Raw genomic sequence first — 23,870 nt, forward strand, 5'->3', positions numbered from 1 at the left:
GTGAATGCAAAGTCAAATCCGAACGTGGGGGTGGGGGCTATAGACTGGAGGGTCATAACAGAAACAACTGGCGTCTCTTGTGCTTTCCAGAGATGGTGCACTAAACTCAGACACACCCTGAGGCAGACATTAGCTTTACTTTCAGTACAAACACCAACACCACACCAACACCAACAATAACCCATAACCAGTACCAAACCATGAGAAACTCTTATACTGGGTCATGTTAAATAAAGGCACAGACCCAGTGATTCCCCTTATTAGCTGCCAGTTAACCGCTAGTTTTGCAGCTGTACAAACACTGAAGCCCTCTGGCTACTAACACTAACGTTACCTGACCCTTTCCCGAATTCAACACTAATTTGTTGTCCAGACAAAGATTGTTTGTGTGCTGGAAAGACTTATAGGTACCTAGCAATGGCGTTTGCTAATCGAGTCCATGACTCAAAAGCATCTAACATTTACTAAGCTAGCTAGTTAGCTAGCTTGTTAGGAGTCGGCATCTGGCTTCTTCACTTGTGCCGGCACACATGGTCGGGGGTTAGCAACCTTATTAAATGTCATATTTACAAAATAACTATTTTGATGTATATTTACTTAAAGTGGGCTTACCTGAAGACCAGTTGGGCCTGATAAGAGGGAGCGCTCTCCATCTCCCTCTCCAATGCCGGCCCTCAGTTCCATTGGTGCCAATTGGATAACGTACAGTGGGCCAACCCACAGCCGACTTATTGCTGACTTTGAAATAGAGCACATAAACCTGCTGATGTAGAAGAAGTAGAATGCCCATGCACGATCTGAGGCTGACATCGGTGAGATGTATGCATCCTGTCTGGGATACGCCAGCACGTGAGCATACAGTTGATGCTACCATATTAGCCACAATGCTACAACAGACATACAGCACAGGGAGTGTCAGCTGCCTGGAGGAGGTGCTTCTCCCCTTTTGACGTCACATGGGGAGCTAAATCTGACCGAGTTTTTTGGCCTACATTCACTGAAAGGTGGAGCAAGCAAGATAGGGAGAGAGTGGACTGTAATATCAGGGGAGTCTATAGGCAGGCCAGGACACATATTTTCAGTGGGGAACCACAAAAAAGTGCTTTTTGCATAATATGGGACCTTTAAATGCCACAGAGTGAAGAAATCATCTGAAGGCTCTGTTTGGTGGAGGATTTATGCACACTTTGAGGAGTCAGATGAACTCAGAACCAATCTGCTCATCACCAAAAAAATCACCACAACTTTCTTCATTTTTTAGAAACATTCTTCCTTTCATGATTTCCCCTTTTACTTTTTTAAAATCATGATCATAACTAAAGTCAGAGAGCAGAGTCTGTCTGTCAGTTAGAAAACATTATTACATTATTTATCACCATTTCATTCAGTCACAGGTGAGAGTGATCATTCCTGAGCGTTGTTTGATACAAGTTACATCAATTAAATTTTTTCTGAAACATTTAACATAGTAAATCATTTCTATTGTTCAAAATAGACAATAATCACAGTCTGTGAAATTCAATAATTAATTTACAAACAGAATATAAACACAGGTGAAAAAAATGAATAAATAATATAAACACATTCTGCCTCTGATCAGTATAGTCAAAATACAGACCACAGGTTGTTCTTTATGTGCAAGTGTTTGTTAAACAGGCTGCTGCTCTGACACTGATGAGTATCGTGACTCTTTATTAATATTAACACAGAGCACGTGTATGGACACAAACTCCAGTGCAGCTGTTAAAGCTGACTGACAGCTGATCCAGCTGTGATCAGCTGCCGGCTTCATTACAAAACGGACGTCCTTCACGTGACACTTCAGAGGAAAGGACGTTGCATGTCTCTTAAAACAGATTTCCTTGGGTGGATACTTTTCTTTCATTCATTTCTTCCATCAATTCATCTCCTCAGCACAACAACTCAGCAACATTGAGAACAATATTAAACACTTTAGACCCAGAGACGACGGTTTGTTTGAATATCCTGTAGCTTTCGGTCTTTGTATCACTGGGGTATGAATAATTTTGGACAGTGTGATTTTTTGTTTTCACCCTGTTAAAGATGTTTATTTACACATTCTATCTAAACACAAATCGGTTATGGCTTCAGACTTTCTTTTGTGTCCTATTTAAGTAAAAACTGAGGTGAAATACTAATTTGTGAGTGAAAAAATGAAGAAATCCCTTGTATTTGACAGGGGTATGAATAATTTTGGGCTTAAGTGTAAATGTTCACTGGATCCTATGTGTTCTATCAATTGAGCAGTCAAAATATTTATGGATACAATCAGGGGTGGACTTGCCATCTGGCATACTGGGCACTGTCCCGGTGGGCCAGTGTCTAGTGGGGGCTGTGTTATTTGGTCCAGTAGCAGCAGCATCCGATAGCAGAGGACACACCCCACTGGTCTGTGGGGTGTGTCTGGTGTGTATCCTGGAGCTACCCTCCTGGCTTCACGCTACTTATTGCAATGTCATCACCAGCAGGAGCAAGAGGACCTGGTGACACAACAGGTGATGGAAAGGGAGCCTGTGGAGGCGGGAGTCAGTAATACAAATGAACATGACAGATCTGTAACAACAACCAATTGAGTGTATTGCAGCTAGCAGCACTACTAGCGAAGTTAGCTGAGAGAGAGCTAAATTTTAAAAACGAACTCAGGTCAAAAACAAAAACGCTGTTTTTGCATGCAGACACATTATACGTGTCACTTTACATAGGTCTATAAATGTAATAGACAAACAAGCCTATTGCTGTGCCATGTTATGTGCAGTTTGGCAGTCACTGACTTACTAACCACGTCTGTTACCAGTCATATCTCTTTTGCATGTTGATGCTGTCAGTCTCAAATATTTAATTATAGCTATATTTATTAATTCATTATTTTATATGTAGATATACACTCACTGACCACTGCATTAGGTACACCTGTGCAATCTAATGCAATCAAATACAACTGTTATGCCATAATTTCTATTTTTACAAAGCTTATACATTTTCAGTTTTTGTTGACATTGTCAGGAGTGTGATCATTCTATGTATTGTGTATTATTGAGGTCATAGTGGATGGTGGTGCTATAGAGCAGACAACCCAGCCGAGCATAAACATACAGATATCTTCAAATCTTCAAATGCCTTTATGAAGATTTATACTATGTGTGTGATCATATGAGACTCAGTTCTTTATCAGAGTCCCTGCCTCTTTCTATTCCATCCTCTCTTCTGTCTCATCAGGTTGTCTTGAGCTGTTAAGTTCCTTTGTCAGCTTCCCTTTTGGGCAAATGGGCCTTTTAGAGTTGGCGAGTATACAACCTATTGTCCAATAGGTGTCACTACAGCACCAAAAGCAGAGCATATATATGCAGATAGTGTATTTGCTCTGCTGGATTGCAATTGTTTTCCAACTTGTCAAGTTTTTATAGGCCTCTGAAGATGTCTTTGAATTTTTGTTCTGAAAATCCGACCTTTCTGTCAGTTTTTGTCCTTGCGTTCAAAAATCAGTGCTTGATTCAGTCAACCAATAATGTTGTGGGCCAGTCTGGGCCAAAAATGCCAGGGCTGATTTTTAGCCCCAGTCCACCCCTGGATACAATAATATAAATCAGAATAAGAGTGTTCTGTCCAAAATTAACAATCTTGTTAATGAGCTTAAATTTAGATACTCAACCAATAACATTGTGTTGGGAGGTGACTTTAATATGGTAGACAATGACTGGCTGGATCACTCACCCACAAAGTTTTATAACTCTCAGATGAAAAATAGATTTTTTGGCTAATTTCTGACATAAAATGATGTGTTGCTAACTGCTTCATCTCTACTGCCCCCTTATCTGACCACTGTTATATCAGTTAAAATCTGAAGTTTATCAATGCTGCCAAGTGAAATAAGGGCTATTGAAAGTTTATGCCAGCCTGTCACACTCTGAGGCCTACTGCCAAGGGGTTTAAGATATTATTACTGAAATTACTGGTGATGCTAACTTTTCTTCTTACATCAGTGGGAATTCCTGAAATTCAGAATTAGAAACTTCACCATCTCATTTAGTAAACAATTAAAATAATCCTCTAAGTTAGAGAGGATCAACTTGACCACAGAAATAAGTTTGTGTTTCAGCAACTCCATTATCTCTGACACAGATAAAAAGAAATTACTCACACTACAAACCAAACTGGTTGAGGTTTACACACATAAAGCAAAAGGGGCTTATATCAGATCCAAAACAAAATGGATTGAGGAAGGAGAGAGAAACTCTTCCTATTTCTGCAGACTAGAAAAAACTCATCAGGTGAAAAATAACAGGGATACTACTAATTGATAATAATGAATGCTCTGACCCAAATCTATCCTTCTGTAACAATTTGTATTCTTCTAGTTTCTCACCAAAATGCCGCAGAAATCTTCTTTGACAAAATTCAAGGATTCATCCTGCAAATAAGTGAGGATTTCAGAAATAGCTGTGTGCAGAGATTTCACATCAGGAGCAGATGCAATGCCTGAAGCCTGACTGTTCCCCTGGCCCTGATGGCCTTACAACCAATTTCTACAAACATTTCTGGGATCACATTAAAATGCTTCTATTTGAAACTCTCAAAGAAACTATTTAAAAAAAGCATTATTGCCACCAACTATGAGACAAGGTGTGAATGTTCTTACTCCAAAATCAGGCAAAGACCCCAAAATACTAGATAACTGGTGACCAATAACGCTCCACAACATCGATTATAAAATAGTAATACACATACTTTCAAACCGTCTCAAAGAAAGACTCTCCCAAATAATAAGTGAGACTTAGTCAGGATTTATGAAAAGCAGATTAATACATAACAACATCTGACTAGTCCTTGACTTAGTTGACTATTGCGATTACATAAATGATGATGGTTTTATATTATTTCTTGATTTTTATAAGGCATTTGACATGGTAGAACAACCCTTTATTTTCAAAGCATTAGAGCTCTGCGGCTTTGAAGAGAACTTCAGGAAGACAATCAAATGTTTTTATCACAATACTAACAGCTCAGTTTCCTTATTAGGTGGCACCTCTCCTCGTTTCTCAATTAACAGGCATAAAACATGGCTGCCCTGTCTCACCATCAGTTTTTGTAATTGCAGAGAGGCTTTCAATTCTTGTTAAAAACTCTAAGGTTGAGAAATTGAGTGTCTTTTACAGCGATATAGTTGTAAGTCAGCTAGCAGATGACTTAACTATTTTTTTTTATGTCAAGCAGGTTCCAAAAGCCATCAAGACTATTGATCTCTTCTCTCCAGCATCTGGTCTGAAACTGAGTTTGGAAAAATGTGAACTATTAGCCATATGGTATTCCCAACAAATCTCCAGTCAAATATCCAGGTGTGCACATTACAGAGATAATAAACTGAGTGAATCCTTGAATGTCTGGAACAGGATGGATGAATGCAAATCAAGGTTAGACAGGTAGCTGAACAGAAATCTTTCTCTCCTTGGTTGTATATTCATAACAAAGATGAAAAGTCTCTCAAGATGCATTTATCCAGCTTATTCTCTCCCCATATCCAATAAAGCAGTTAAAACTATCAACATCTTAATTTTGTGTTACAGGTCTCAGCCCGAGAACCCATATACAGATAGGGTTCCTGTAGAAAACAGGAGAAAAGAACGGGACAGGCGAAAGAGACTTAAGTTCAATGCAGCTTCGCTCCATAGACTGAGGAAGCAAGAGATAGTGCTGGATAAGAGGGTCTGTGGTACAAGCACAGCGCCACACTGCCTCCTACTAGTGACATTGATATGCAACTGTATTGCAAAGAAGGCTTGCCAAGAAGCCATAATTAACCCTTAAAGCTCCCATTCAAGTGTTTTCCTCCCTGAAATAATATCCTCAAAGTAAGAACATGAATAACATAATTTTGTGTACACTATATAAAAACAAAATTACAGAAATTGCAACCATACATTTTGTGTGTATCACATTTGACTATATCTGGACAAGGAAATCCCACTATTTAAAGAAAGCAACCTTGTTGAAAGATTATGAAGACAGTGGGCTACAGGCCACTGATTTTGACTGTATTAATGCAACTTTAAAGATCAAATGGTTAAGAGCCTTTATGGTAAACAATAACAGTTTGTGCTATTCTGTCTCCAGGGAAGTGTTCAAAATCAAAGTAGTACTGACTTTCTATGCTGTGATTTCTTAGCTCAAAAATTGCCAGTAAAACTTACAGACATTGCTGTATTGAAAGATGTACCAACATAACTTTACACCCCATGATGTTCCCATACTGAACTGCAGATTTATCCTTTTCAAAAATAGATCCTTACTTCTCAGTGTGTGGATGGAGAAAAGTATTTGGTCTGTTACTCATCTATTAGATGGAACTCTGTGTAAAATTTGATTTCCAGTGTAAGCATTAACAATATGATAAAGTCATTAAAAGTATTCCAACTGCTTTTTTTCAGTTTTTGGTAAAAATGCACTCCCCTATGTGGTTGTCCGTTATCACCTTCCCTCACTGATAACTGAGTGGCAGGATTTCTCAAGTGGGACTCTTCTAAATTAAGTGATGTGTGGTCTCTTTACATATACTCTGTATCTACTGCAGTTCATCTGGGACTCAGGCTTTCACACCCTTTGTCAATCAACTTAAAAGAAATTATGTACCAACTTTTTAAAAGTACCTTTACCTCCAAAAGTAAAAGAGCTTCATTTCAAAGTACTTAGTGACATATATCCCTCAAGTGATCTCCTCAGACAAAGATTTGACACTAATAACAAGAACTGTTTACTCTGTGATGAGGACACAGAAACCACAGATCACTTATTTTTCATCAGTCCATTCAGCAATGCCTTTTGGGGTGATATGCATGACTGGCTGGATCCCAAAGTTTGTTTTCTCCCTGACTTCACCAGAAGTGGCATCACATTTGGAATCCTAAGGGAGGATAAGAAATCATAACTTTTATTAAACCCTGTAGTTCTCCTGGGAAAATCTTTATAAATAAAAAAAAGAAAGAAAAAGAAAAGTACCCCTCATGTCCTCTCTCCTCGCTTGGCATCTCTGCATGAATCCCTGGTGGGAGGAAAGCAATTTAAGAGACGTGAGGCATACCCTTACTATTCACCATCCACTTAAAAATCTGTTAATTGCAGGATTATGGTGCTCAGATTCCAGTTGATCTGCAGCTCTGATGGGCCGTTTCATAAAAAGTAAGTTTATGATTAATAGTGGATGTATGTAAGTGGTGCGGAATTGGTACAGGAGCTACGCGCAGAGAAACGTCGGTGACAGCTTCATTTAAGAACACTCAGACGCAAGTGAGGGACGCATGGATGCAGTTTGATAGACCTAGGATGTACATATACTATTGGGGCGCACTACTTTTTGTTTTTCTGCACAAGCGGAAGTGGTGCGCTTTGTTCCGGTCACGTGGTGCAGGGTGGGCGTGCCCAGGCTGCTGATGTAAACACAAAATACGCCTCATCCCCAGTCGGATAAGTCACAGTGGAGCGAATTGGCGAGATTAACCTAAATAACGCTGGCTGTTCGAGGACAGCGCTCCGTATCCGTCGTGTGTAATATGTGTTAGTGTGCAGACAGGCACCGCCATGGACTTCTACATCAACCTGAAGGTGAATTTCAGGGGAAATTCCAAAAATTTACTCCTGTCGGGATCCGAGACCAAGAGCTGGGAGTCGATGGAGGCCATGGTAAGAGAGGGAGAAGCACCGGGCCCGTTCAGCACCACATCACCGAGCACAGCATACACACCTGTCCTACTCTCTCTCTCTCTCTCTCTCTCTCTCTCTCTCTCTCTCTCACACACACACACACACATTTTACTGACTGCTGGTGTGATTATCGATGACATTGGTGTGTCACACCGGAGTGTTGTGTTAACCCTTAAGAGGATAGCCTCCCAGCTGCAGGTATGCTATACAGAGATGCTACTGACACTCAGTACCATCATAGAGTGTGTGTCTATTAAAGCAGTGAGGACAGTGAACCATGAGACTGGCAGCACAGACGGAATAGTGTCATAGAGGACAGGACAGGGAGGATACACTGCAGTCCTTACAGGATTATTATAGTGGTTTGTCGTCATGGAAACGCTGTTTACCAGCTCTACAGAACTGGTCTGAGAGGTTGAATCACACATCCACCATTTGAGATGTATTCCTCCGCCCTGTCATGGTGTAGTGTTGTCTTCATGTCAGGTCAGAGTGTAGTATCACAACCAATACTCCATTCACTAGTCAACATTTAAAGGTAACAGTAGGGGAGGGGGGGGGCTACTTGAAATCCACTAATAATGTGCACTGGCACAGTAACCCCTTGGTAGGGGTAGCTAACACTGAAAAAAATAAGTTATGTTAACCCACATTAAAAGGGCAACACAAAGTAATCACATCACGGCTGTAATATCTAATAGGATAATGTTACTTAAACGTGTGTAAGATTTTGTGACATCAGGTTGTAAACCTACGGTGGCCCCAAAGTCATAAAAAATATGAAAGCCTTCTCTAGATTCAGATATCAGCTCGCCATGAAGCCTCTGCCTGATAGCCTGAAGCCTGATAACAACCAGATCATTTGAATCAGGTGTGTTTGAGCAGAGAAACATCTAAAACATACAGGACAGTGAGCTCTGAAGACCAGGACAGGGGAAACACTGAGTATTGTAGGTTTTCAATTACAATAATTTACCATTTTTAATAATTATTTTTCAATAGTTTACAAATCCTTATGGTCTTTTAAAATAAATAATTTGACTTTTGGAACAGTGAGAGTATTTATATTTTACAAATAATCAAAACAGGTTTCAGTGTATATCTTAATTATTATTGATGTGTATTCATTTCAGGGGCTGTCCAGGACAGCATGTGAGATCAGATGTGGGCCAGGTGAATGGGACCTGGGTAGATGCTGCAGAGGGTGGTTGTTAATCTGTGAATACATAATTAAAATAGAACCCTTGTAGTGACACTTTTGGAGTTTAAAATTTTGCTATGTTTGGTGTGTACTTTAAAAGCAAATATTTCGATTTTGAAAACAAACTTAGTACTTAAACAGGCTAACACTTTTTAAACACATGGACATGTTGCAGGACATTCACAAAAATATCAGTGAATACTGGAATATTGTTGAAGCATTGAGAATAAGTCAGAATGTTGAGTTCTGGACATAGCAACTTTTTTCTCGGCATTTCAACTTCCTTCTGAAGATTTCAGCTTACTCTTGAAATGCAAAACAATCACTATTCTTATCTTTAATTTCTTTTCCTTATCTCTGGCCCTAATATTCTACCATAGATTTCAACTCAAGTTGTAACTTTTTTTGTAATCCAAACCAAGATTCCTTTTTTGCTCGATTTGTGAACCAAAATTAAAGTTAAGTCAATTAAGTGTTGTCCAGTATATTGTATACGAGGGCTGGGCAGTATGACAAAATTTTCATATCACATTTTTTTTTTTTTTTAAATCATATTGGTTTCATGGTATTTGATGGTATTTTTTTTTCATGCAACAGTGTTCTAATGATAAAAGAATTTCTGCAGTTGATTGGCTTTAAATAGCCCATGTTTTGTACATTAATGTGTAAGGTTTGTATTGCACAGTGCAAAGTAACATGCATTTCAGCGGCATTTAAAGTATGATTTGGTGATTGTAGACTGTGATTAACGGCTTCAAATGGCTCTTAATACACACAGTATTTTTTCGGACAGTGTTTAACATTATAAATTAATAAATTATGCTAAATTAGAATCGCTTTCTGAGTGTTTTCTTAGTGTTAGACTAGTTGACTAGTCTAAATTGACAGGGAAATTAGTCACCATGAACATCCCTAGTGCACATGCTCAAGGAAGCATGCCTGTGGTGTTGGTGTGCAGCAGTGAAATGGGTCCCTGCTGAAACACTTTCCCGCTGCGCACGTTCCAGACATTGTTTGGGCTATTCACCGGTATGGCGGTATATGAAAAATTCATATCATAACGAAAATAAAGACTGGTTTTCCGTATGAACCGGTATACCACACAGGCCTATTGTATACTATATATTAATGTTTCTTTCAATTTTTTTCTGTTTTTAGACTTCATAAGTAAGGACGTGTCATTAGAAAATGGACTATGGATGTGATGTGATTGATCTAATTATTGTATAGCCTGGCTCAAGTTAAAAATTGGTTTATGGTTCCTGGGAGGTAACAGGGTCCCATTTTGAGGCTAATAAGTTACATGAGAATGGATTAGTGCATAAACTTGAGTACTTGCCTGTACTAGCAATAGAATTATCGGCATTTCTGATACTGGTAATGGAAGAACCTTGTTGTTGAGTTTTTACACAATGGCTAAAAAGACAAAAAGAACACTAACTTGTTCTGTACAGACAGAGCCATGATCATGTTGTCAGAAAGATGCTGGGTGAAGAAAGGGGAGGCCAGGCAGAGTGTGTCTTAGTCTGTGTCTGTGGCTGCCATTCAAACCCATGTGTCTGATGAGTCACCGTAGATAACACAAGTGACACTTGAGGCAGCTGCACTGTTGTTAAGCTGTCACCCAATTGTTGTCTAAGTCTCACTCAGAGCTGATTGGTACACAGCCACCTGGGGCTCATATGGTGGAGAGGGAAATGTGAATGTAAATGAAGTTGGATACAGTTTTATAGCAATCAGTGAGCACAGATGAATATACTTGTGTTGTTTTGCCATATCAGACAAAGGCATGTTTGTTGTAGTCATCCTTCTGACATCTGCTTGACCAGCCATGATTGACAGCACAGCTGTCAAACCCTGGAAAGTACATGGACCTTATGTTTGTTGCCATCTCCTGATTTATTTCCTTGAACTGGTCAGGATACATTCTGTCTTGTTACTTTAGTGAAAAGGTGCTAATAGTGTGGCAGTGAGCCAGAGTGAACCTGCAGCCACTGAACCAGAAGACCTGTTTTTAATCTCTGGTATTGTAAATGTCCAGTGTGAAGAAAGAAAGTGAAATATGTGCTCAGAGCACCTTTGGATTTATGCACCATCTCTGTTGGCCACAGCAGCCTGGAAGAGTTCATTTGTCTGAGTGCTGCTGAGTCACACACGTCACTTTGACTTGTTGTTTTACCAGTGAGAGAGATGCAAGTGAGTTTGGTGTGCAGGTTTAGTGTTATCTGTTTTTCATCCAACATGAATCACTGGATGAAATATGCAGCATGTATTTGTTGTATGTGAAGAGAAAAAGAGAGTCACTGGCTGAACATCCAGCTTCCAGCTGGCAACAGAGCAACATGAGCCATCCCGTCTCCTCAGAGGTCACCTTTTCATACAGACATGCAGGGACAGGCTGTGCTCACTTAGTTAGTCCCCTGGCAACTATCACCCCCACCCCATCCCCTCTCACACAGACACACACACACACACACACACACACACACACACACACACACACACACACACACACACACACACACAGATACCTACACACCTCAGTCACTGAGTTCATCCTAATTGAAATGACTGTTAGGTCTGACATTGTGATGTCTCGTCCAAAAAGGACAGCTGACTTATCATCCAGTGTTCTTATCACATCTTATTTTGTGTGTGTGTGTGTGTGTGTGTGTGTGTGTGTGTGTGTGTGTGTGTGTGTGTGTTGGTGGGTGTGTGTGTGCAGGTAAAGCGCTCGTTTGGCCTGTGCAGTCTTCAGCTGACATATTTCGATGAAGAGAACGAGGAGGTGAGAGACTGTTTATTGGCTCTATAACATAAGGTTTGGCCATATGTTAAAATTTTCCCATCAACTGGTGACTGGCAACATATTTGTTCCCCATCCTACCTCCTCCCATCCTCTGGAGTCTCAGCTGGGAGATTTGTGCAAGCAGCAGATTCTCTACGTTACGTATGGTGCATATGTTCCAACTCACAAAGTGTCAAGAAATGAAACATTCTCATGCCTATCTTCCTTTTTTAAACCTAAAAATACAACCAATCACCTACTTAATTCAAGTTTCTCTCTTTTACTGAAGTAAGATGAGGGTAATTGGCTGTTAACTCCTCATAAAACACATTTCATTCAGAATCGACTGAAAAACGCAAAACTCATCAAAACTTAGTCTGTCCTCTCTTCCAACAATCACCAACTCTGGTGTGGTCGAAATAAGTCCTGATAAGAGTGCAGAGAGTCTGACTCTGCAGACTGTTTTCATCTCACTCCTTACACAGCTCAGTGCACTCTGCTCTGGCTGAGTGGGTGTGTACACACACAACAATTGGAGGTATAACCTACGTGGATGCTGGTGGGGAGCCTACACATACACCTTCTGATGATGATATTTACATCACATTGACCCTTGCATACTGGTGGATGCAGAAAGTATTATTTTTGTTTTTATTAAGTAATAGGTGGAAGCCTATATAAAGGGATGAATTTATCAAATATTATATATGGCTAAGATTAGGTTAGCTAGAGAATCAAAATATCGGTTTTGGTTACTTTTATTGTAATTCCCCAGCCCTGCTGTCCTGTCATTTTACAGAGGTGCTCCAACAGTTTAGTGTTGCAAGTCCATGAAGTGGAGCGACTTGCAAGAGATAGATTTTTGTTAATTGTCAGAATTGGTGCAACAGAAGCAACAAAAATGCTGGAGCCTACATTTCCACAAATGCAACTCAGAGACATCTTTCTGTAAACCCTCCCTGGCCTCAGCTCAACCTCAGTTCACAGTCTGTAAAACATTTCATCTATAAACCCAGGCTGAGATAACTGCGATGACGTCACAGTGACTGTGTTTTACTAACCACGATGAATAGATATGAATCAACATAAAGAATCTTCTCCTTCTTTCTTCCAGGTGTCCATTAACAGCCAAGGTAAGTCAACATAAACACGAAACAATCTGTTGATTATTTTCTCAATTAATCAATTAGTTGTTTGGTCAATAAAATGTCAGAAAATGGTGAAGAATGATAATCAGTGTTTCCCAAAGTCCAAGATGACATCCTCAACTCCATAACTCAAAGATATTCTGTTTCCTGTCAGAGAGGAGTAAAGAAACCAGAAAATATTCACATTGAAGAAGCTGTAATCAGTAATAAATTAATCAATCTGATTAATCAATTGTCCTAATAGTTTTTGATTCATTAAATAATTGATTATTCAATTAATCATAGCAGCTCTAATTTTAATGTTACCATACATTATATTTATTATGTTAATATATGTATATAATATCAATATTAACAATAAATGATTCTGTTTTTTTCCAGTGGAGTATGAGGAGGCATTGAAGGTAAGTTGATTTGAAGTGCAGTCATTGTTGACATTTCTATACTTATGAAAAGCAAATAAGTACTGTGCAGTACATACTAGTACATTCATCTTGCCTGTTTAAAGTATAGCAGTGGTAAAGATGTGAAGACAGTGACAGTATTGAGACTTATTATAGGAAAGACATTTTTGAAAGATGAAATGGTTAATCCATTCACTTTCTGTTTGGGATCAGTGTAGAAGTAGATATATGAAAGTAGAGTCCTGCTACCTGACACAAACCTGACTGCTCCCAGCAGGCTTTTAGCTTTTAGCTTTGGTTCAAGCTGTTTTGATGCATAAACACAGGGCTCAGGATGGGTTTGAATTTAGTCATTTTCTAGTGCAATTTAAGAAGTCCTTTGAGAAGTCTGGTACTGCCAGACTAATCACAAATCTCTTTTTCAATTTTTGATTTCCAACAAGTGCAGTCCAAAATACATTTTTCAGTTGGCCAGACCTACAACCAATGCAACACATGCACGTTGGGAGGGTGCTTGACCTTTTTTCTAGCAGAAAACAAAACAAAATTTCTTAAATGACAGCTAAAAAGTACACTAAAATGTGTTTCTAAAAGCTTTAGTGGTAGAAATAGACAATGCAGTAACAGAAACATGATCTTTTGAAATCCGGACCAGTGAGGCTCTTCTGTCAGTCATTCTATCAAGCTTCACTCCACTCTCTCAATTTTAAATAAACAGCTGTGATTGGCCTGACCAGATCCAAGACTGGTGGAAATCTGTCACAGGAGGGGGGAGCCCAGACAAGTTTGCCAGAGCCAATGAAACATGACACACAGAGTTTGTTCTAGAAATTGATCCAAAAATGGAAGCAGGTGAGACTAACCCATTTCCTTGATTCCCAGAGTGCAGCGAGGCAAGGGAACCGACTACACATGAACGTGTACGAGACTCGGGGCCAGCCAGCAAGGGTCCCCACCACGAAGACCAGTGCATCAGAGCCCAAAAGGGGCTTCAGACCCCCACAGCACTGCCCCGCTCTGGCCCAGGTGGTCAGTCGAAAAGTCCAGGCTGCAGTGCCGGAACAGGGCATGGTGAGCCCACAGCTGTCTCTGATTTCTATATCACATTTAAAGTCCAGATTCACTCAGATTAAAGCAGAACAATTCCTAAGAGAACATTCCTAGTGCAAGAAAACTGATGAATGTGACAAGGTCTGTTAGAAGAACAATGTTCTCGCACTAGTGAACACTCAGCACAACATGGCAGGGATTTACATTTCCTTTACCACAGGGCTTCCTGCATGAAGGAGTGTCTTTCACTCATGACTAGCTTAGCTCGCATAGTGTGGCTGTGGCAAACAAACACTTCTCTTCCAATAAATTCTTCACAATAAAAGTCTGATATTTTGGTATTTAAAAGCTTTTATTATGAAGCAAATTAGGAAATGTTGGGTTTTCATCAGCTTTAACTTAACATGACTCCTATCAGTTGAAAGCGAACATGAAACAGTAACATAAAGCAAATAACTGGAAGTACAAACAGCAATACAGAAAAGAAACTCAATTTCAAACCACTGAGATCCAGTTAAAAGCTACATAAATACTGAGAGCTGAACACAGACACTTTTAAAAACCTTTTTCTCTCTGCTCTCTATCAGATCAAAGTCCTAGTCGGTCTGACTGACATATAATCATTGAAGTGATCAAAGTTTGATTTCTTACCGGTGGAATTACTGCTTTTAACCTACCCAAATACAGCTATACAGAAAATAGGAAAGATGACTCCAGCGAGCTGTAAGCATCCCTTTAATACCTGAAACTGTAACAACAAGGCAATAACAGAAAGAAAGCACAGTGAAAACACTTACAGGTTTACATGAAAAATGTCTTTCTCCAAATGTTTTTCACCTCTGATCATCACCTGCTTTGTAGGAGGTCACCATGCTCACAGTCTATCAGAATGATCTGAAACAGTCTGATAGTAGGCAAACATTTTGTACAAAGTAGCTTTAACACCAGTTTTCTGTCTGTTGGTGTGGATCATATCAGAGTTGGTTGCAGGTGAAATTATAGTGAAAACTGTCTGGTCATTTAAATTGATAACAATGTAATAAAGACACTGATTTGAAGGTTTTACTACATGAATATTCTCTCTCTTTCTGTTGAACAGGTGATCATGAAAGAACTGAAGGGGACCAAAGAAGAAGACAAGACTCCTCCAGCCTGGTTCACCTCTTATATGGAGAAGGTAAGAACAACCTGATGGAGGGGACAGTTTTTTTTTCTTGAGGGACTGACTGAGACATACACTGATGAGTAAGACCTGAACAGATGTAACAGAGGAGCAGAAGTTCAGCAGAAGGATTCATTTCTAAACCCAGTAATATCATGGCTTAACTTTAAATTACACCAAAGTTAAAACCTTCACAGCAGCCATTTTGACATGAAATACTAAAGTAAAAACAGGTGTCAGCAATGATACAAATTAAGGTTCCATTCCATTCAGGTCAAACAGAGTCAGGGTCCTGCTGTTGTAGATGTTGGCTCACTGGAGAGGGTCTGGAATGGGACCTTAGTATCATTGGTAACTTGAGTGTACCGGCTATTTCATGTCAATATGGCTGCTGTGAAAAGAGTCAGTTAAGAAAAGTCAACTTTAAACCTCTGTTTATTTTACTTTAGGATGGTAACTAGGTAACAAGGATGAGAAGATGTTCCTGTTTTCCAGCAACAGTCCCCAGTTTTGGTGGCCTGTCCCTGGCTGGAACTGTCTCCAGAAATGCCCCCGTTTCTAACTGTGTTCTAAAGAAAACTAGACTTATGGGGAAAAGGGAAACAGAAATTGTCACCCTTTTTATCCTTAAGAACACTGGACACTTTAATGATATTGATTATTGACTGCCAAACTGGAAATGTCCCCAGTTTTCATTTCAGAATTCTGGTCACCTAACTCTAAAGTGAGATTAAATTTAATTCTGTTGAATCAAAAGTTTAAGCTCAATTTAAATTGTGATCCAGTATCAACTTTTAGCTTACACTTGTGGAGGTTTAACTTTTAAAATCGCTGCCTTTTTGGGATGGATGGAGAAAAATAATGAAGTTCCTCAAAGTAAGTTAAGGGACAGACTCAACTACATTTTATGATGCTTTCTTTCTTTCAGTCTTTTTCCCTTACTGTGCTGTTGTTTGTTTTTAATCTTCTATTATTTGGCCATGTTGGTCCATTAATTCAGTCAACATTTTTTTCTCAAAAGAGAAATTAGAGCTTTTTGGCTGATCCATTGTGATACAGCCAATCACTAAGCTAACTAACTTTTTATTCAGCTAGCAGACAATGTAACTTTTTATTAACGTAAACTAGTTAGCAAAAATTGTAATGTTTTGTTCAGGAACACAGAGCACCTGAAAGTTAACAGGTTTCCCCCTCTATTATACTTTCTGGGTCCCACCAGCATGCAGATTTCTTTTTTATTGAATTATTTTACATTGGGTAAGCAAGCATCTCCATATAAACTCCATTGAATTTTGATTTATATCCGTCAACCTGGTGTTACTAAACAGAAATAAGTTTTTAGTTGTACAACAGAGCTCTACTTATTTTTAAGTGTGAATTTACTCATTTTAAACTTAGTTTTGCTAAACTCTGATCGGAACTAAACTTACATTAAGTTAATCTCTGTCGGTACAGCCCAGTCCAAATCAGTGAGCACTCTCCCCTTTCCTTCTCCCACTCTCCCCTCCTCTAAACCTCCCAGTTTAAGGACCAGGTGGTTCGCGAGGCGGTGGAGAAGATCTGCCGGGAGTTTTCTGGACAGTGCTGCATCCACAAGCCCCTGGGAGGAGGAGTAGGGGGAGCAGGAGGAGGAGGTGGAGGTAGAGGGGAAGCAGTAGGAGGAGCGGAGGCCCAGCAGGTCCCTGAGGTCTCCTCCTCCACTCTGCCCGGAGCTCCAACATCCTCCACTCCTCCCTGCTCCTCCTGCAGGGGCCAGACCACTGGAGGAGGCTACCAGTGCAGGTACATGTTGTTGGCAGCTAACTGGCTAACTGCAGATCACCTCTGTAACTGTATTGTATTGTAATTGTAAGTTAATTCCAGCACTGATGTACAACAGCAGTTGAGTCATGCCATACACACCACTCCTCTGCTCTTTGTTTCTCTTGTAATTCAACAGAAATACTTTCATTCACTAATTATTTCCTTTGATCAGGTTTCTATTCATATACAACACTTTTTAAGCAAAACTCCAGAAAAATGCAAATTAATGCCTGAACTGTCGTTGAACAGGGTTGGGGGGGTTACTTTGAAAAATGTATTCTGATACTGTTACTGATAACCTGATAGTCAGTTAGCTAATCCAAGTATCACAATATTAAAGTAATGTAACCTGATTACCTTCCTTTACTTTTAAATTACCTCAATACCGAATATGTTCAAATTGTTTAGTCTAATATGTTCCTTCCTTTGTTATGTGTGAAAGATTAATAACAGTAATTATGCATATTTAAATGTACTTTGAGTGTGAAGTGTGAATAGCTACTTCACACACTTAAAGTAAACTATATAAACTTATTCTGGGCTTGTGTATTTACCTTCCCACATCCCTGTCACCAGCATCACCACATACTTTCCCAAAAATATCAGTAGTAGCATCGACAGGTTAGCTCACTCACTAGATTTCTGTGTAGCTAACGTTATTGACTGGTCCAACCTGTAACATTAACTGGTTATTTAAATTAAATATTTATATATGTTCACATCCATACAGGCTTAAAGAAATTTACAACGTAGGTAGGATGATAATGATATAATGAAAAGATCTGATAAAACAAATACCTAACAGAAATGGCTGGCAAGAATAATTAATAAAAACAGTAAAAATGATTTTAATGTTATTAGTCTCATCTCAGATGATAACAGTATTTTCACAGCTGAAGGCAGGACTTCATATTGTGACATTGTTCACCTTTTCTGATTTAAAAATAAAATAACAGTGAAATTTCCACCCAGTAAAAATATTTTTTCACTGGTTGCTGTGATAGTGAACTGATAGATTAGATGGTTTCACTGGGGCTAGAGTGGTGTTGTGAGACTGGAATGTGTGTGCACTGTGAATGGAAGTATATTGTTCTTTATTTTAAAATGTATTTTAAAGTTGTAGCTACTAATAATCCTCATTTTTACTAAATGTAACTGTAATCTGATTACTGTGATGGCATACAGTTACCTTTTTGTATTCTGATTAAATAATCCCATTACATGTAATCAGTTACTCCCCAAGCCTGGCGAGCAGACAGTAGGGAGGTGTTTTTTATAGTCAATTTTCTTCAGTAAATATAGCACATAGGAACTGAGAAGACCATATTTGCTAAAGTAAGAGTTTTTTAAAATGTGATGAAATATATGAACATGAATATGAATATTGCTGAAATCATAATATGACCAAGTGCAATATCCAGAAGCTTTTTATGAAGGAAAAAGAAGAAATGTGTGGCATTGATTATTATAAAGTACTGTAGTGCTGCAAAGATCCTGCAGATCCTGTTCCTGAGTCGAATCCTGAACTCTGAATTGACTCGGCCTGAAATGGGAAACTCTGAGTTCTAGGCTCCACAACAGCTGATCAGAATTACTTTAATCATCTCTGAGTGTGTTCACTCTGAGCTAAGCATGTGCATCATTATCAATGGAGCTCTGATGCTATGATTCACCATGGCAATGGGTAATCAAAAGGCAGAGCCTCCATCTTAGTCCAGTGGAGTTATTATAAAAAAACATTTCTTTAATGTGCTGGAATCTGACCATATTCTATATTTGATTTTTAAATATATTCATCAGCTGTAACCTGATGGGGACAAAATACAGATGACAGCAACTGTAAATGAAGATATTTCAAAATGAAGTGCTGTGACACATGAAGACAAATGCAGCATACATATAAAAAAGAACTCACTTTTAAACTAGTTTCTGTGCAGAGGAATTGGTTGACAGTCTGACAGCTGTCCTCATGTCCACACAGTCACAGTGTACTAAGAGGGATGAATCCACAATGTCACGGATCATTGTCTGTGTCCTCACGTTGATTGATCACCATAAAATAAAAGTCCTCGGGAAAACTAATGTCTGTCCAGGATTTCATATTGTTTAAAACTTAAACTTTGATGCGTGCTTTAATATACACCACTGTATGAATGAAGAAATTAAATGGGCTGGGGGGGGGGTGGGTCCCACACAGCTGCTGTAGGCTCTGTGTCAGAGTCAGAGAGAGAATCAGAGTTTGTTACAGAAAACCTGGTTTGCTTCACAGAGTCAGTTAAAGTCCCTTGTAACACCCAAATATAAGATTTAGATGATGTCACTCTCAGAAAGAAAGACAGAAAGAGAGAATTTCCCCAAATTGTGACTTATTCCTTTAATCTTTGGATAATGAAGCACCTTCATTTTAATGCTTAGATTTTTTTTTTACTCATTTAGGGGCTTGTTTTTGACATTTCAATACACCACTCTACTAATACAGAAACTCAAATACACTTTCTGAGAGAATGAAATGAAAGGAGTGACAGGAGGAGGCTGAAGGAACAGATATCTGACACGTCAGTTTCTGTTTCCCTGAACAGTCAACTGCAGCTGCTCTGCACTCTCTTCCCACATGCCTCTGCCTCATAGAAACATAGGATGTGGAATTACCCTTTCTCTAATTCACTTTTTTTTCTGGCTCTCCACCGCCTCTCTGTCCCCGTCCGTCCTCTGTCTGTCTCTGCTCAGTGTGTGTACCTCCTGCACTCTGTGTGAGCCCTGCAGCTTCTCTCATGATCCCAGTCACAACCTGGTGAGAGCCAGGACTCCTTTGTCCATCCCAGAGCACGGATCACCGGCCCCAGACCACAGCAGGTACCACACCACACTTTTGTTAGAATCACTTCAAGACTGCTTCCAGTGTTTATACTTTTTAATTTACCACTTAGGGAACAAGATTTAATCGTGATTTATACAAAACTAAGCTGAAAGGTTGTGTTAGAAAATAATAACAACAACAACAATAATAGCAACAATTACTATTATTCATTCATTCATTCATTTTCTGTAACCACTTATTCCGTAAGGGTCGTGGGCTGCTGGAGCCTATCCCAGCTGTCATTGGGCGAGAGGCAGGGTTCACCCTGGACAAGTCGCCAGTTCATCGCAGGGCAGACACATAGAGACAGACAACCACTCACACTCACATTCACACCTACAGGCAATTTAGAGTCACCAATTAACCTAGCATGCATGTCTTTGGACTATGGGAGGAAGCCAGAGAACCCAGAGAGAACCCACACAGACACGGGGAGAACATGCAAACTCTGCACAGAAAGGCCCTGCCAGCCGGGGAGCTGGGGGATCAAACTCAGGACCTTCTTGCTGTGAGGTGGCAGTGCTAATCACTGCACCACCGTGCCGCCCCAATTACTATTATTATTAGATTATTATTATAGATGCATTTCATTGTTGTAGTTGACCAAGGTACAGATAACGTAAGAGTGCATCATATTTTATAAACTTATCATATGTTTTCAAGTCAAATCTGTAGAGTATCTATAGTAGTATAGTAACTATAACAGTTGAGTTGATGTACTTGATAGGTTTGATTCCTCTACAGCCAGGCTAAAGATTCTGTAAGTCTGTAGTGACTGTCAAGCTTATGTTGTGAAATAAATATGAAAAATGTGTTTTTTACCATGTTGACTGTCTTAGTTTAGCCTGCTAACATTTGCTAATTATCTGAGGCTGATGTGAATGTCATCACCAAAGTTGTTACACTTAATCCTAAACATGAATGTCTGAACCCCATTTCATGGCAGTCCATCAACTAGTTGTTTTCTTTCAGTCTGGGCCAAAGTGATGGAGCTGACCTGATCAATGCTGCTACTTGCACAGTTTCTGATACCAGTACTATATATTGGACATTGTATATTTTTGATACTTTGTATTGCAATTGTACTTAGTATTCCTCAGTTACTTATTTATGTACTTTCTCTTTTCTCTCCTGATATCTTTATTTATGTCTCTTTTATTTTTATATTTCATATTGGTCTAAATTTTTTTAGACTTTATATTTCTTCACTTTTACATGCTGCCTGGCCAAAAAACAGTCACACACTTTAGTATTTTGTATTTTTATTATTTAGTATTTTAGCATACTTGCAATAAGCTTGTGCAGTGTCACAACGTTTATTTCTGTCCAGAGTTGCATTAATTTTTCACCAAGATCTTGTATTGATGATGGGAGAGTCAGACCACTGAGTAAAGTCTTCTCCAGCACATCCCAAAGATTCTCAGTGGGGTTAAGGTTTGGACTCTGGGGTGGACAATCCATGTATATGCCCGTGCCATCAGGGAAGAAAAAATCCATTGGTGGAAAAACCTACTCATTCAGTATATTCAGGTAGTGAGCTGAGCTCATTTTTTGGACACATAACACTGCTGAATCCTGACCTGAGCAACTGAAGCAACCTTCCAAAGGAAATGTAATTTACAGAAACTGCGTCTTAGTGTCCCTTTGTCCTGGTAGGGCAGTTTGGTTATCCATCCTTTACTTCGATTATCCTCCACTGCTGAGGTGACTTACATGGGACAGAAATAATGCAATGAATGTCCAGGTGCCAAAGACACGAAGAAGTTCAGACAGCTACCTCATCACTCTGTTGTTTTTTGTGGACAGTGAAGCGATGCATGATAACTTTTTAAATACCAATCCAGTTCACAGTGGTGCTAACAAGCTGTCTGTGTGACTGAACACACAGACTCTGATTTAATGTACATATGGTTGTCTGGTTTAATGTATGTAATGTACAGTTTCATATTGTTGCTTGAATTCTTGAAAGAAATATTATGAAGCTTATATGTATATATGTATGTATTTCCCATTCTTGTTTGGTTTCTCTCTTTCAGGTTCTACAGGCGAGGTGACCGCAGTTTCCGAAAAGCAGAGAAGCAGCGCCTGAAAGCAGAGAAGCGCCTGCTAAAGGCCGAGGTCAAAGAAATCCGCAAACAGCTGCGGATGGAGAGGCGGGGCATACAGTGGAGTTCCTCCCACAGAGATGGAAGCTCCTCCCCTGTCCTTCTGCAGCCACGAGCCACCCAGCACAATAGCCCTGAGTAAGTTTCTAAAAAGCATGATCCAAAGTAGTCAGGTCGGATAAATTTTTCATTTTCTTCTGTTTCAGTAAATAAAGACGTTTTTCAGGGGAAAAAAACAAACAAACAAAAACATAAAAACCAACAACAAAAATAAATAAATATATATATATAAATATATATATATATATATACACATACATACATGTATGTATCGTAAACCCCATTGAGCTGGTTTGGGATGAACTGGACAGAAGAGTGAGAAGCAAAGCAACCTACAAGTGCCACACATTTATGGGAACTTCTGCAACAGTTTGGAAGAACTTTCTGAAAAATATTTGATTTCCATTGTAGAAAAAATGCCACGAGTGTGTTCAGCTGTTATATCTGCCAAAGGTGGCTACTTTGATGAGTCAAAAGTTTAGAATACATTTTGGTTTATAAATTGATTCCATGATTTATTTTTTAACTTCAATTGTTTCTTTGTTCTATGCTTTCATTTCAGAGTACAATGAGACATTAAACTGCATAATTCTCAATAAAAAAGTGGAAAAATTGGGGTGTTCTAAAACTTTTGACCAGTACTGTTGCTCAGATTACTGAAGAAGTTAATGCTGGTTCTGATAGAAATGTGTCAGAATACACATTTCATTGCAGTTTGTTGCGTATGGGGCTGCATAGCTGCAGACCAGTCAGGGTGCTCATGCTGACCCCTGTGCACCGCCGAAAGCACCAACAATGGGCACGCGAGCATCAGAACTGGACCACGGAGCAATGGAAGAAGGTGGCCTGGTCTGATGAATCATGTTTTCTTTTACATTACATGGATGGCCGGGTGCGTGTGTGTCCCTTACCTGGGGAACACATGGCACCAGGATGCACTATGGGAAGAAGGCGAGCTGGTGGAGGCAGTGTGATGCTTTGGGCAATGTTCTGCTGGGAAACCTTGGGTCCTGCTATCCATGTGGATGTTACTTTGACACGTACCACCTACCTAAGCATTGTTGCAGATCATGTGCACCCTTTCATGGAAACAATATTCCGTGAGGACTGTGGCCTTTCAGCAGGATAATACACTGTGCCACAAAGTAAAAATGGTTCAGGAATGAGGACCACAATAACGAGTTTGAGGTGTTGACTTGGCCTCCAAATTCTCCAGATCTCAATCCAAACAAACATCTGTAGGATGTGCTGGACAAACAAGTCTGACCCATGGAGGCCCCGCCTCACAACTTACAGGACTTAAAGGATCTGCTGCTAACATCTTGGTGCCAGATACCACAGCACACCTTCAGGGGTCTAGTGGAGTCCATTCCTCGACGGGTCAGGGCTGTTTTGGCAGCAAAAGGGGGACCAACACAATATTAGGCAGGTGGTCATAATGTTATACCTGATCGGTGTATCCTCATATTGAGGAAGCTCTAACACCAGAAGACCATGTTTTAAGAGTGTGTGAAAACTAGCAAGAAAGCAAGAACAGAAGTGGAAACTGTTATCAATAAATGGCTGAAATAGATAATTC

General features: G+C 39.5%; 1 protein-coding gene across 2 annotated transcripts in view; it reads left to right on the forward strand.

Moving 5' to 3' along the window:
* The first annotated feature begins 7,443 nt into the window (after positions 1–7,443).
* The window catches only part of nbr1b (NBR1 autophagy cargo receptor b), a 34,461-nt gene continuing 18,034 nt past the window's right edge, over positions 7,444–23,870 (forward strand). The window contains exons 1-9 of one of the 2 annotated variants that reach the window (XM_084743546.1): positions 7,444–7,692; positions 11,640–11,702; positions 12,817–12,835; positions 13,232–13,254; positions 14,137–14,325; positions 15,404–15,481; positions 16,989–17,248; positions 19,997–20,122; positions 22,163–22,369. In XM_084743546.1, the coding sequence (XP_084599672.1) occupies positions 7,591–7,692; positions 11,640–11,702; positions 12,817–12,835; positions 13,232–13,254; positions 14,137–14,325; positions 15,404–15,481; positions 16,989–17,248; positions 19,997–20,122; positions 22,163–22,369 (1,067 nt within the window). In that variant the 5' untranslated portion in view covers positions 7,444–7,590. The remainder of the gene's footprint in view (positions 7,693–11,639; positions 11,703–12,816; positions 12,836–13,231; positions 13,255–14,136; positions 14,326–15,403; positions 15,482–16,988; positions 17,249–19,996; positions 20,123–22,162; positions 22,370–23,870) is intronic. The other variant, XM_084743547.1, reaches the window with a different exon arrangement.

Source organism: Lutjanus erythropterus, chromosome 19, assembly GCF_056507025.1.
Source record: "Lutjanus erythropterus isolate fLutEry1 chromosome 19, fLutEry1.hap2, whole genome shotgun sequence".
Lineage (NCBI taxonomy): Eukaryota > Metazoa > Chordata > Actinopteri > Lutjaniformes > Lutjanidae > Lutjanus > Lutjanus erythropterus.